At 43.7% G+C, this 12,725-nt stretch overlaps 1 protein-coding gene across 1 annotated transcript in view; it reads left to right on the top strand.

Annotated features, from left to right (window-relative positions):
* Positions 1–4,477: 4,477 nt before the first annotated feature.
* Positions 4,478–12,725, top strand: part of Ubxn7 (UBX domain protein 7) — a 61,697-nt gene continuing 53,449 nt past the window's right edge. Inside the window, exon 1 of the mRNA XM_038345541.1 lies at positions 4,478–4,605. Coding sequence (XP_038201469.1) covers positions 4,533–4,605 — 73 coding nt within the window. The 5' untranslated portion in view covers positions 4,478–4,532. The remainder of the gene's footprint in view (positions 4,606–12,725) is intronic.

Genomic DNA, 12,725 nt, shown 5'->3' with positions numbered 1-12,725 from the left:
TGTTCAGCTCTTTATTAGACCATCAGGTATTTTAGACAGGCAAAGAAACACAGTTTCACAGAGTTAAACAAATGCAACATGAAAGAATGCAACACATGTTTGTGTCGTTAAAACAAATATTCTACAGCAGAAACAAATGCAACACATCTTAAAATAATATTCTACACCATTTTAAACCTTTTAACCTTTATTTTTATTTTTTATGTGTATGAGTGTTTTGCCTCTACCTATTTCTGTGCACCACCTGTATACAGTGCTTGAGGAGGCCAGGAATTGGATCCCTTGGATTGGATCCCAGTCGGTATTACAGACTGCTGTGAGATGCCACATGGGTGCTGGGAACTGAACCTGGGTCTTCTAAAAGAGCAACTAGTGCTCTTAACCGCACAATATCAATTTTTAAATTTCATACTGAGAGGTAGGAGTTTCTAGCGGTTATTTTTCTGGTATTAAAGAACCTGTTAAACTGTTACTCAGGATTCTAGGTAAAAGGAGAACCGGAATAAAGGGAAGTGGAGGATCATTTCATCATGTTCACAGGGAAGTTTTATGAATGGAGAAGAGTCTGTTTGTTGCCTAATTAACATCAATTCCTCCTCCTCCTCTCTCTTTTTCAAGTCCCACATTCTGGTGCTTGAGAGCACCTTCCTCCACAAAGCCATATGCTAGCTATACTAAACCAGCTATGTTTCTCTCCCACCCCGGCAGAGGGACAGGCTTAGGATGGGAAATGTAACTCAGTTCAAACCAATGGATTTTGAAGGAAAGTCTCCAAAGAGACTTCTAGAAAATGGTCCCTTTCTTAGCAGGTGAGATGGCGCTTCTTCCTCTGCTTCTGTGTGGAGTCCCTGCCTTCAGCCAGGGACAATACTCCCGCAGATAAGGGCGTGCCTGCAGGTCTAGAGAGAGGTGGAGCTGAAGTCCAGCAGCACTGATATGAACTCTCCCTCACTTTCCCTGCTATTGGAGCCATCTGAGATGGGTTTTCCTGATAGGACACATACCGCCCTAAACAGCCGAATTCCTTAACTAAATGTTTACTTCACATTTTTTTTTGAAAGTGCTGGGATCAAATCAAATTCACAAGGGTCTTGTGAATGCTTCTCTTCCACTGAGCCCTAATATTTGTTTCTGACGGTGGTAACACTGGGCTTAGCTAAAAGTCTGGCCAAGGGGACTGAACCCAGGCTTGGCCACATGCCTTTATACTGAGCCATCTCCCTGGCCCTGGTAACAGAAATCTTTTTTATTTTTGGACTTTCTATTTGCATTTTCTGTATTCCATCTCAATCTTTTTTAAAAAACAGATTTATTATGTATACAGTGTTCTGTATGCATGTACACCTGCAGGCCAGAAGGCACCATATATCACTGTGAATGGTTGTGAGCCACCATGTGGGTGCTGTGACTTGAACTCAGGACCTCTGGAAGAGCAGCCAGTGCTCTTAACCTCTGAGCCATCGCTCTTAACCTCTGAGCCATCTCTCTTAACCTCTGAGCCATCTCTCCAGCCCCCAATCTTTTTTTAAAAAATATTTACTTATTTATTATGTATACAATATTCTGTCTACTTGTGTGCCTACAAGAGGGCACCAGACCTCATTTGTAACAGATGGTTGTGAGCCACCATGTGGTTGCTGGGATTGAACTCAGGACCTTTGGAAGAGCAGGCAATATTCTTAACCACTGGGCCATCTCTCCAGTCCCTCCCCAAATCTTTTTTAGCTTAGTCCTGTTTAGGTTCAAAGCCCAATTTTCTTCTCTTTTTCCCTTTTTCTCTGCCTGCCTTCCCTATACCTTTTTTCCTTTGAGACAGAGTCTCACTATGTAGCCTTGGCTGGGCTGGAACTCACTCTGTAGACCAGGCCTGTCTGCCTGCCTCTGCCAGGTTTTAAAGGGATCTTTCTCTTTCTTGATTTAACTTTTTTTTTCTCTCTCTCTTCTGAAGTAGGGTTTCTCTGTGTTGCCTGGTTGTCCTGGAACCCACTCTGTAGACCAGGCTGTCCTCAAACTCAAGAGCTCCCCCCGCCTCTGCATTCTGAACACTGGGACTAAAGGCACAGCCACCACTATGTGGCTCTGATCTGACCTTTTGGATCTATAACTTTAGGACAATCCAATTACATCGTGTACTCCCCCCACTTTTAAAAAATAATTTCTCTCTTTTTTTATATTGTGTGTATGGGAATTCTGACCTGCATGGAATACCATATGTGTGCTATGCCCAAGAAGGCTGCCAGATCTCCTGGGACTGGAGTTACAGACAGTTGTGAGCTGTGCTGCAGTTGCTGGGAACTGAATCTGGGTCCTCTGAAAAACAGTAAGTGCTCTTAACAGCTGAGTCGTCTTTCCATCCTTCAACTCTTTTTGGGGGGTAGGGGGCTGAGATAGGGTTGCTTGGTGTAGCTCTGGCTATCCTGAAACTTGCTCAATAGAATAGACCAACACACAGAGATCTGCCTGCCTCTGTCTCCCAGGTGCTGAATAGAAGATAGTCTAAATGACGGAAATAATAAGTATTTAGAATCATGCAAGTTACATACTATTATCTTATATAAAAGTAAAAGATGAAAACCAAGCTAGACATCTCTCTCATTGCTTCTTTTTAGTTGCAACCATTATTAATGTTTTCAGGGTCATTCTTCAGTGTTCTCTCTCTCTCTCTCTCTCTCTCTCTCTCTGTGTGTGTGTGTGTGTGTGTGTGTGTGCATACATACATACGTGTGTGTGTGTGTGTGTGTGTGTGTATAATTTGTTTGTTATTCTCGAGACAGGGTTTCTCTGTTGCTTTGGTGCCTGTCCTGGAACTAGCTCTTGTAGACCAGGCTGGGCTCGAACTCACAGATATCTGCTTGCCTCTGCTTCCCAAGTACTGGGATTAAAGGTGTGCACTACCATCACCCGGCTATATTTTATTTATTGTATCTACATATATACCTATTGTAGGGAAAAGGGGCCAGTCAAAGAAACCGTCCCTGGCCCTGAAACCAGAGCCAGTGAAGGAAACACACCCTGGCTCAGAGACCCTAGTCAGTGAAAGAAATACTTTAGCCCTGAACCCAGAACCAAAGAAATACACCCTGTCCTTGAAACCAGTGCTAAAGAAACACACTTTGGCCCTAGAATCAGAGTCAGTGAAAGAAATAACCCTGGCCCTGAAATTAGAGCCAATGCTTAAAAAGGCCAGTGAAAGGAACACAGTTTGGCTCTAAAACCAGAGCCAAGTCTGCCCCTGACCAACTAAGCAGAAAATCAACCAATCCCTGTGCATGCAATCTAGCCAATCTGGGCTCAAGGGACTGAAACCCGACCAATTCCCACCCTGAAAATCTTCTCCCTGGATAAACTCAGCCCCTAAGAAGCCCTATATAAGCCCTGCACCTGTTCAGTTGGCTGCTGTCCTTTTTCCACCCGGGGAAGAGGCAGCCACTCTCCTGGATTCTTCCCTCCCTATAAATCTCTTAAATAAGGTTTGGATGAAGACCTTCTTTCGCTGGAATAAAGCAGAGGAGAGAAATGACTTCATGGGAGCCAGAGCAGAGCAGGGCTGTAACAGAGTCGCTGGGGAAACCTTTCCGACTAGCAGAGCACAGCTGTTAACAGCTTGGGGGGACTATAGCCAAATTGTAACAGCTTCACTGGGGAAGCCCTCTCCCGCCTGAGCAGAGCTGTTACATTGGGGAAACCTTTCCCTAGAAACTGCTACACTTACCCTGACTGCCAGAATATGCTTCCATCTGAGCTGCAGCACTTAGCATTCCTTAGCTCCTGTGAGGATCCCTTCCCACCCTAGCTGCAATGCTTACACCTATCTTTGTTAAAGAAAGAAAGGAAAGAAAGAAACAGAGAAAAAGACACCTCATTTTATATCTGAAGAAACTAAGACTGACTCTGAGAGGAGACATACTGAGACATTTGTTGAAGAAAAACAGAGAATAACCATTGATTAAAGTCTACTATGGACTAGTTCATTTTTTTTTTTACTAAGTTTTAAATTTACACTTAAAATTTAAGAAACACAGATTTATTTTATTTTATTGAGCTATACATTTTTCTCTGTTCCCCTCCCTTTCTCTTCCCCTCCCCTTCAACTCTCTCCCATGGTTCCCATGCTCCCAATTTACTCAGGAGATCTTGTAAGAAACCCTCATCTTCCAAAACCAAACAAAATACATAGTATATGAGAAGCCCTGCGTATTGCATGAAGGTTTTGGTATTTCAGTTTTGAAGTTTCTTTCAGACACTAGGCTTCATACACGGTATTTAGGTGGATACCTTCGGAGCTGGAGGAAGCCATCAAAGGTTTCAAGACTAGGAGCCTAGCAAGGAAGCAACGCGGGAGTCACACCACCACAGTTGTGCGCGCGGCGGCTGGCGGAGATCACGCCTGCGCAAGCCGCGCGCGAGCGGGAGGGGGCGGAGCTTTGGGCCTGCCAGTGCGCCTGCGCGCAGCACGCAACGGCGTGGGGGAGGGAGAGTCGTGTGTGTGTGTGTCTGTGTTGTTGTTCCGCGGCGGCGGCGGCGGCGGTAAGATGGCTGCCCACGGGGGCTCCGCGGCGTCGTCGGCGCTAAAGGGGTTAATTCAGCAGTTCATGGCCATCACCGGTAAGGGACGCGGCTACGGGAAGGTGAAGCGTTGGGGGACCGGGAGGCTGTTGGGGCTGGCCCCCGGCTTCCCCTCACCTTCATGCCTTCCTCCCTCGGGCTTTCCCCTCAGCTCCTGTCCTCTCTCCTGAGGAACAGGCGACGACAGCGTCCGGGGTCTGCGGTTCAGGCGGGAGGCAGCTTCTCCCCCCACCCCCCGCGCGGGGCCCCGGGTCCTTCGATTCGATCTCCGCTCAGTTTCCAGACAGGCCCCCACGCCCCCTGCCAGCCCGGAGCAGAGGATGGGCCGAGCTCGCGGTCCCCGCCACCGGGGACCTGCGGGCGGGAGGAGTAGGGGGCCGCACCCGGGCCACCGCCCTCTTCCTCCTTCATCATCTTCTCGGGGTACCGTGCAGCCCTCGGACAAGGGGGTGCAATGGGTCCTCTCACGCCGTCCTCTCCTCCCGGCCAGGTCATCTTCCCTCCGCCCCTGCCCGCCCTTCCCCTCGCTGGGCCCCCCGGAGCCTTGGCGGTGGCCCTGGCGTGCGAAGGCCTTCTCGCTTTAACGGCGAGGCCGGTGGGTTCCGCCGCGCCTCTACACATCCCGGGGGACTTGCCGCCAGGAACAAGGGGTGCGGAGGAGTGAGGGACGGAGGGTTTAGAATAGGGATGAGGGGTACCCCTAAGCTTAATGGAGGGGGGAGGCCTAGTGTAATCCTGGGTAGCCTTTCCCACATCCTCATAATAAAATCAAAGATCGAGACGATGGCGCCCAAGCCTTTGCTGGTAAAATAGGGATGGCGGCATAAACTTCTGGCCGAGAAATCTGTTTCTGGATGTCTATATCTGCGAAACCTTAGGCCTAGGTTTTTCTTTCCTTTCGGACCCCGACGAAGGGCAGACGCAGGTTCTCTTAGCCCCGAGGAAAGGCTCTTAAGCCATTCTATGAATGCGCGGCGTCTTGTTTCTCTCTGACGGTGCTCAACTTTTTTTGCATGAGTTATTAGAGGGCGGAGCAAATGATGAAGTTCTCTGTGGAGTGATTGAGAGAGGAATACTCCATGTGCCCAAGTGTGATTTTGCTGTTCTAGTTTGTCATTTTGAGAAGAGGTCAGAAAGTTAGTTCCCGCTCTCAGCAGGGCTATCTTTTCTTTGGTAATGTGTTAGATGTGGAGATTTTTTTTTTCTACTTTGTGTTCTTGAATTTGACGTGTCAGATCGGTAAAGCATGGTATTTTAACCAATACACGTTGTTTGCAGTTTTATAATTGAAGCTACTTTTATTTTTTGCTCTGCAACGATAATTAGATTGTTGATGCATTGTTTTTTTGTCTCGTCGCATGAAATATGTCAAAGATAGTAAAATAAGATTTGTAATAAAATTGAGGTGAAAAGTAAGATAAAACTGAACATATTGTTAAGTTTTGTGGTCAGATTATTGTACTTATAATATGTGGATTTCCCAGTGTCTAACCAAACCAACTTTATGGAAAGAAATAGGTCTCTGTATACAAGTTAATACTGTTGCATTGTTTGCATAGAAAAATGTAGTGAGTCTCATAGAGAAAACCAACAAGCCAAAAAACAAAGAAAAAGTAAAAATAAATTAGCAATCAAAAAATAAGGATAAACGAGCCTGGCGGTGGTGGTGCTTGAGAGGCAGGAGCAGGTCGATCTCTGAGTTCAAGGAGGCCAGCCTGGGCTACACAGGAAAACCCTGTCTTGAACCCCCTACTTCCCAAAGGAAAAAAAAAAGTTCCAGGCTAGCCAGGTCTCCATAGTGAGGCCTTTTTTTTTTTTTTTTTTTTTTTTTTTTTTTTAAAAAAAAGGCTAGGAGTGCTGGATAAATGTCTCAGTGCCTAAGAGCACTGGCTGATAGCACTTAGGACTATCTGTAACTCCAGTTGACAAGTTACAGAATCGCATTGAAGAAGAGACCTTAGTTTACTATTTCTCTGAAGTTTTTGAATGAATGGATTATTTTTAGTGTTGTTATTTGAGATGGGGTCTCACTATGTAGTCCTGACTATCCTGGAACTCACTAGTACATCAAGGTGGCCTTGAACTCAGAGATCTGTCCAAGTGCTGGGTGTCCAACACCATACCTGGTCTGGATATTTATTTATTATAACATTTGAAATATTGATGTGCGTAGTATTTGGCTTTGTGGTCAACTTCCATTCCTATTTTCTGTATATTTCTCTCTTGAATTGATGTTTAACTGTATTTGAGAGCATTATGTAAGGAAATGTTACCATGATCTAGATATTAAAGAAAAACCCTTGGAACTTTAGTAACTGTTTCAAAAGATGGTAATGAAGTTTGCCAAAAATTTAGGCACCAGGCAAGGAGTCCCATATCTTTAATCTTGGCACTTGGGAAACTGAGGCAGGTGGGTCTGAGTGCCAGGCCCGCCATGGTTACAGGGTGACACCTAGTGTCAAAACCAAAAAGAAAACCAAACAAACAACTAATGTGGGAATATAGGAGGAGATAGAGACTTCCCAGAAGAAAGAATTTTCTGTCTGAACCTGGAAGACATTTATAACAGGAAAAAACGTGTGCAAGGGCTTGGAGATGAGAGGGTGAGTATACAGGGAGAGAAAAGACAATAGGGCTAGGGAGTTGGTGAGAATTCCAAAAGAATATCGCTAGCTTGTGAGAGATGCACGAGGGCAGCTGAATGAGCCTTCCTTATATGCCATTTAGAGATTCTTGGCTTTAGTGTGTGTTTGGGTTTTTGTTGGTTGGTTTGGTTTGGTTTGGTTTTTCGAGACAGGGTTTCTCTGTACATTGGAGCCTGTCCTGGAACTAGCTCTTGTAGACCAGGCTGACCACGAATTCACAGAGATCCCCGCCTGCCTCTGCCTCCTGAGTGCTGGGATTAAAGGCGTGTGCCACCACCTCCCGGCTTGGGATTTTTTTTTTTTTTTTTTTTTTGGTGTGCTTGGGTTTTTTAAAGAAAGAGTTTCTTAGCTACAACAGAGAAGAGATTCTTCAGGCACCTGTTAGGTTAATTAATGCAAGAAATTCTGTAGCAAGGAAGCAGAGAAAAGTAAACTTCACAAGATAAAGAATTTGAGGAGTCAGAATGTAGTTTAAGATTTGGTTTGGACATCAGGATGTATAACAGTACTGTTCAGGAAGGTATGAGATTGTAGAAGAGGTTTGGGAAGAGGATAGGTTCAGCTTTGGATAAGTAGGGGCTGCCATTAGGTATTTCAAATGGGGCTGTTTAGTAAGTCAGTGAATATTTGGGGATATAAAGAAGACAGATCGCCATATTGTTGGTCGATAGTTATATAAATAAAACAATAAGAATGACTTTTTAAATTTTTCAAGATAGGATATTTCTGTGTAGTTTTGGAACCTGTCTTGTAACTTGCACTGCAAACCAGGCTGGCCTTAAACTCACAGAGGTCTGCTTGCCTCTGTATCCCAAGTGCTGGTAATAAAGGTGTGCGCCACCACCCCCTGACAAGAATGACTTTAAAGGAGAGCAGAGTGTGAGGAAATGTAGGCTCTAGGGCATAAAGCTGAAGCAAAAGCACCTGGGGAAACTATAGAGTAAGTACAGAGAAGACTAAACCAGAGTTGTAGGAATAAAGTCAGCAGCATCAGATAAGCAGGAAATCAGAACACATGGGGTTATACTGGAAATGGGTTGCATGCCTATAACCCAGCATTCTGAAGAGCTGAAGTAGGAAGATTGCTGCTAGCTTGTAGCCAGTTGGGGCTCAGCAAGCACCAGGCCATCCAGGATTATGTAGTGAGACTTTGGCTCAAATAGAACAAACAAACAGAGGTTGGGAGATAGCTCATTTGTGAAAACCCATGAGGAACTGAGTTTCATCCTTATAATCTAGGACATAGGTGAAAAAAGTGGGCATGCTTGTTATCTCAGGGATGGGAAGACAGACAGGCATTTCTACATCACATAAAAAAAAACTACTCAGAGAAGTGAACTGACTTGGGTTATATATGTCTAGATCAGTTATTTTTGTTTTTGGTTTTTTTTTTTTTTTTTTTTGATTTTTCGAGACAGGGTTTCTCTGTAGACCAGGCTGGCCTCGAACTCACAGAGATCCACCTGCCTCTGCCTCCAGAGTGCTGGGATTAAAGGCGTGCACCACCACCGCCCGGCTCTAGATCAGTTTTGAGACAGGGTTTCACTAATTTGCCCAGACTGGCCTTGAACTTTCTATGTAGTTGAGGATGGTTTCAAACTTAATCTTCCTGCCTTAGCCTCCTGAATAGCTAGAGTATAAGCCTGCACTACTATATCCAGCTAGTTCGTGTTAAGTTTTTGTTTAAGAGTGAGTGAGTGTGTGTGTGTGTGTGTGTGTGTGTGTGTGTGTGTACAAACCAAGCATGTGGAAGTCAGAGGACAGAGGAAGTCAGGTCTCCTTCCACCATACGCGTCCTTGGATCAAACTCAGATGATCAAGGTTGGTGGCAAGTGTTTTTATTCACTGAGCCATCTTGCTGGGTATTCTGTACGTTTTCGTAAATGTATAAATTTTGTAACTGATCCATCAAGATGCAGGACAAACTGGGTATGGTGTTATGCACTCACCTACTAGTAGTGTCCTAACTACTGTCAAGCCTCAAAGTAGGAGGATTGGTTGAGGCCGAGAGTTCAAAACCAGCCTACACAATAAAGTGAGATTCTTTTTTATTAAATATCTGTTTTTTAAAAAAAACTTATTTGTGTGCGTGTATGCGTGTCCATAGAGATCAGAGATGCATATTGGATGGATCTCTTGGAACTGGAGCTGCAAATGGTTGTGAACACCGTGTGAGTGCTGGGATTCGAACCTAGGTCTTTGGGAAGAGCAACCAGGGATTGTAACCACTAAGCCATCTCTTCAGTCCCCAAAAATAAGATTCTTTTTTTTTTTTTGGTTTTTTTCGAGACAGGGTTTCTCTGCAGCTTTAGAGCCTGTCCTGGAGCTAGCTCTCGTAGACCAGGCTGGTCTCGAAATCACAGAGATCCGCCTGCCTCTGCCTCCCGAGTGCTGGAATTAAAGGCGTGCACCACCACCGTCCGGCCAAAAATAAGATTCTTAAGGAGAAATGAAAATTGCAGAATAGTTCCTTTTGCTCCCTTGTAGTTGCTTCTATACTTGTAGCCTAATTTGTTAAAATTTTTTGTATTATCATGTCATAAATGGAATTGTTATTGAAGTCTTTAGAGTATGGCTTCTTAGTGTATTACATTTGAAATTCATTCACATTTTGTAATATCAGTGGTTAAGAGCACTGACTGCTCTTCCAGAGGTCCTGAGTTCAATTCCCAGCAACCACATGGTAGCTCACAACCACTTGTAATAAGATCTGGTATCTTCTGGCCTGCAGGGATACATGCAGGCAGAACAGTGTATACATAATAAGTAAATAAATCTTTAAAATAAAAAAGGGGATATACTTGATCCCTTGAGAAAAATTACAAATAAAGCTTCTAAAAGCAGTACAGAAGCACAATGCATATTTTCATTGGTCTTGTTTATTTCTTTCCTCCTTGTGCTAGAGTACCTGACAATAGCCACTTAAAGAAGGAAGGTCTGTTTTGGCTCATAAGTCTGTTGGGACGAGTACAAGTTAGAGATGAATCCTCAGTACTTGCTTTTCTAATTTATTTAGTCCATGACCCCAGCCCTGGGATGGTACTACCTACATTTAGGCTATGTTTTCCTCCTCAGTTAACTTCTCCGGAGATGCCATCAAAAATACCTAGAGATGTGTCTCCTAGGCGATTCCGAATCTAGTCAAATTAGCAATGAAGATTAGCTATCACACCTTACACAAATTCCTACAGGTTACTTACTAGATCATATAATACATGAATAAATATAAGATGCTGCCAAATTGTTTCCCAAAAGCTACCATGCCATTTTGCGTTCCCCTAAGCAGTTCAGGAGAGTTCCAGTTCTCTGCATTCTTGTCAGCACTGTTATTTGAGACTTTGTTTAAAGCCTTTCCTGTAAGTGTGTAATAAGAGTAATACAGTTGTGGGTTTAATTTGCATTTCCCTAGTATTGTTGTTATAGATACTTTTACATACCTCTCATGCCCCAACTTTTGTTGGATTCAGAAGACAATGCTTTGTCAGACAGCAAAAGCTCTCTTAGCCATTATTTGTACACTGGGTATCTCTGGTCAGGGTAATTGCAGAACAGGGAAGAGAGGTTGGGATCTTATTCTTTAAGTTCCCATGGAGTTACCTTCTATTCACTGGAGTTCTGCTCCTTGGTGCAGTGAAGGATTAACTTTTTCTTTTGTTTCTTTTCCCTATACTTACTAAGTGGAGTTTAGTGCATACTTTTTTTAACAATAGCAAAAATCCACTTTTATTTATTTACCTTTTATTAGTTCAAAACTGAGAGGGATACAGCATTACACAGATTATTTGTCCAGTGGCCTTTGCAAGAAGGTTGCTTCAGAGTTTGGTGAGAATCATGCCACTGGTTCACAGGCCTGACTTACCTTTCCCCAGGTTACTCTGGTTTTGTTTGGTTTGCCTCCAGAATTCTCTGTATTTTGTTTTTGCTTTATTTACATAAGTGCATCTCTTGCTCAAGTAGCAGTCAGTTTCATCTCGGGCATAAACACCTTCAATTTTAAGAAGAGCTATGTTCCGTCTTTGGTTCCCAAGACTTAGAGCCAACAAAATGGCCTTGGACCACAGCCTTCTAGATATATTTTCCTTTTAGAAATCATGTTCCCAGCAGACCTCCACAGGCATAAGATGGCAGAAAGAGCTGGTATATACACTTAAAAAAATGTTTTAACCAGTATCGTGATGTTATCTATAATCCAGAATTTGGGAGTCTGGTTAGCCTGGACTACATAATGAGACCTTGTCTTAAAACAAAACAACAAAAGCTTTGTACCGAAGTTGAAATGCTCCAGGATTGAACACTGGTGAGGTTAAGGTTTAAATTATTAAGATTCAGTTTCTCAGAGCCGGGTGGTGGCTTACGCCTTTAATCCCAGCACTAGGCTAGCTGACTTCTGTCCGCGAATTCAAGCCAACCTGGTCTACTAGAGGTCGTTCCATGGCCAGAGCTACACAGTGAATTCCTGTCTCGAAAAACCAAAAAGGAAAAAAAAAAAAATGCCAGTTTCTCACAGCCATCACCCACTTTCATTTTCACTGATTGTCTTTTTTTTTTTTTTAACTTTTGGTGGGGTGAACTTGGAACCAAAAAAAAATAACCTCTCTAGGCTGGTGATGGTTTCTCCGTTCAGCCCTGTCTGTCCTGGAACTCACTCTGTAGACCAGGCTGGCCTTGAACTCACAGAGATCTACCTGCCTTCTATCTCCCGAGTGCTGGGAGCTAGGACTAAAGCGCCTGGGTTTTGTTTTTGTTTTTGTTTTTGTTTTTTTTTTTTTTTTTTTGGGTTTTTCGAGACAGGGTTTCTCTGCAGCTTTAGAGCCTGTCCTGCAGCTAGCTCTTGTAGACCAGGCTGGTCTCGAACTCACAGAGATCCGCCTGCCTCTGCCTCCCGAGTGCTGGGATTAAAGGCGTGCGCCACCACCGCCCGGCTTGTTTTTGTTTTTAAGACAAGGTTTCACTGTTATATCCCAGGCTCACCTCAAATTCTCTGTCTTCTTTCCTTTGCCTCCTGAAAGCTGGGATTATAGATGTGAGCATCCATGTCCCATAGTTTTTTTCAATGTTGATTGTTACACTTTGGTTCCTCAATGGTAGTTAAGTCCTTGTATTAGCACTAAAAGTAACAGCTAATTGTCATAAGGACTATTCATTTGGAATAATCCTTGATTCTACCAGCTGTGGTAGAGACATGAACTAGACTACATGATAGATTTGGAGCTGCTTCCTCATAGATGGAGAAAAGGTGAAAACTAAGAGACAGCAAGCATCAAGGAAATTACTTCTCAAAAACTTAACACCCCCCACCCCGTGAGGTTAAGTCATGCCCTGTTTTGTTATTAGCAACCTTAAACATTGGAAGGATAAGGGGATAAATAAGAAAAAGGTATATGTGGTGACAAGCTGTAGGATATAATTTGTACCCTAGATTATAGACTCCTGAGTGAGATTAAGCTATTTTTTTTTAAGATTTATTTATTATGTATACAACATTCTTTCCATGTATGTTTGTATGCCAGAAGA

Source organism: Arvicola amphibius, chromosome 10 (assembly GCF_903992535.2).
Source record: "Arvicola amphibius chromosome 10, mArvAmp1.2, whole genome shotgun sequence".
NCBI lineage: Eukaryota > Metazoa > Chordata > Mammalia > Rodentia > Cricetidae > Arvicola > Arvicola amphibius.
This window is presented reverse-complemented; position numbering and strand designations above follow the sequence as displayed.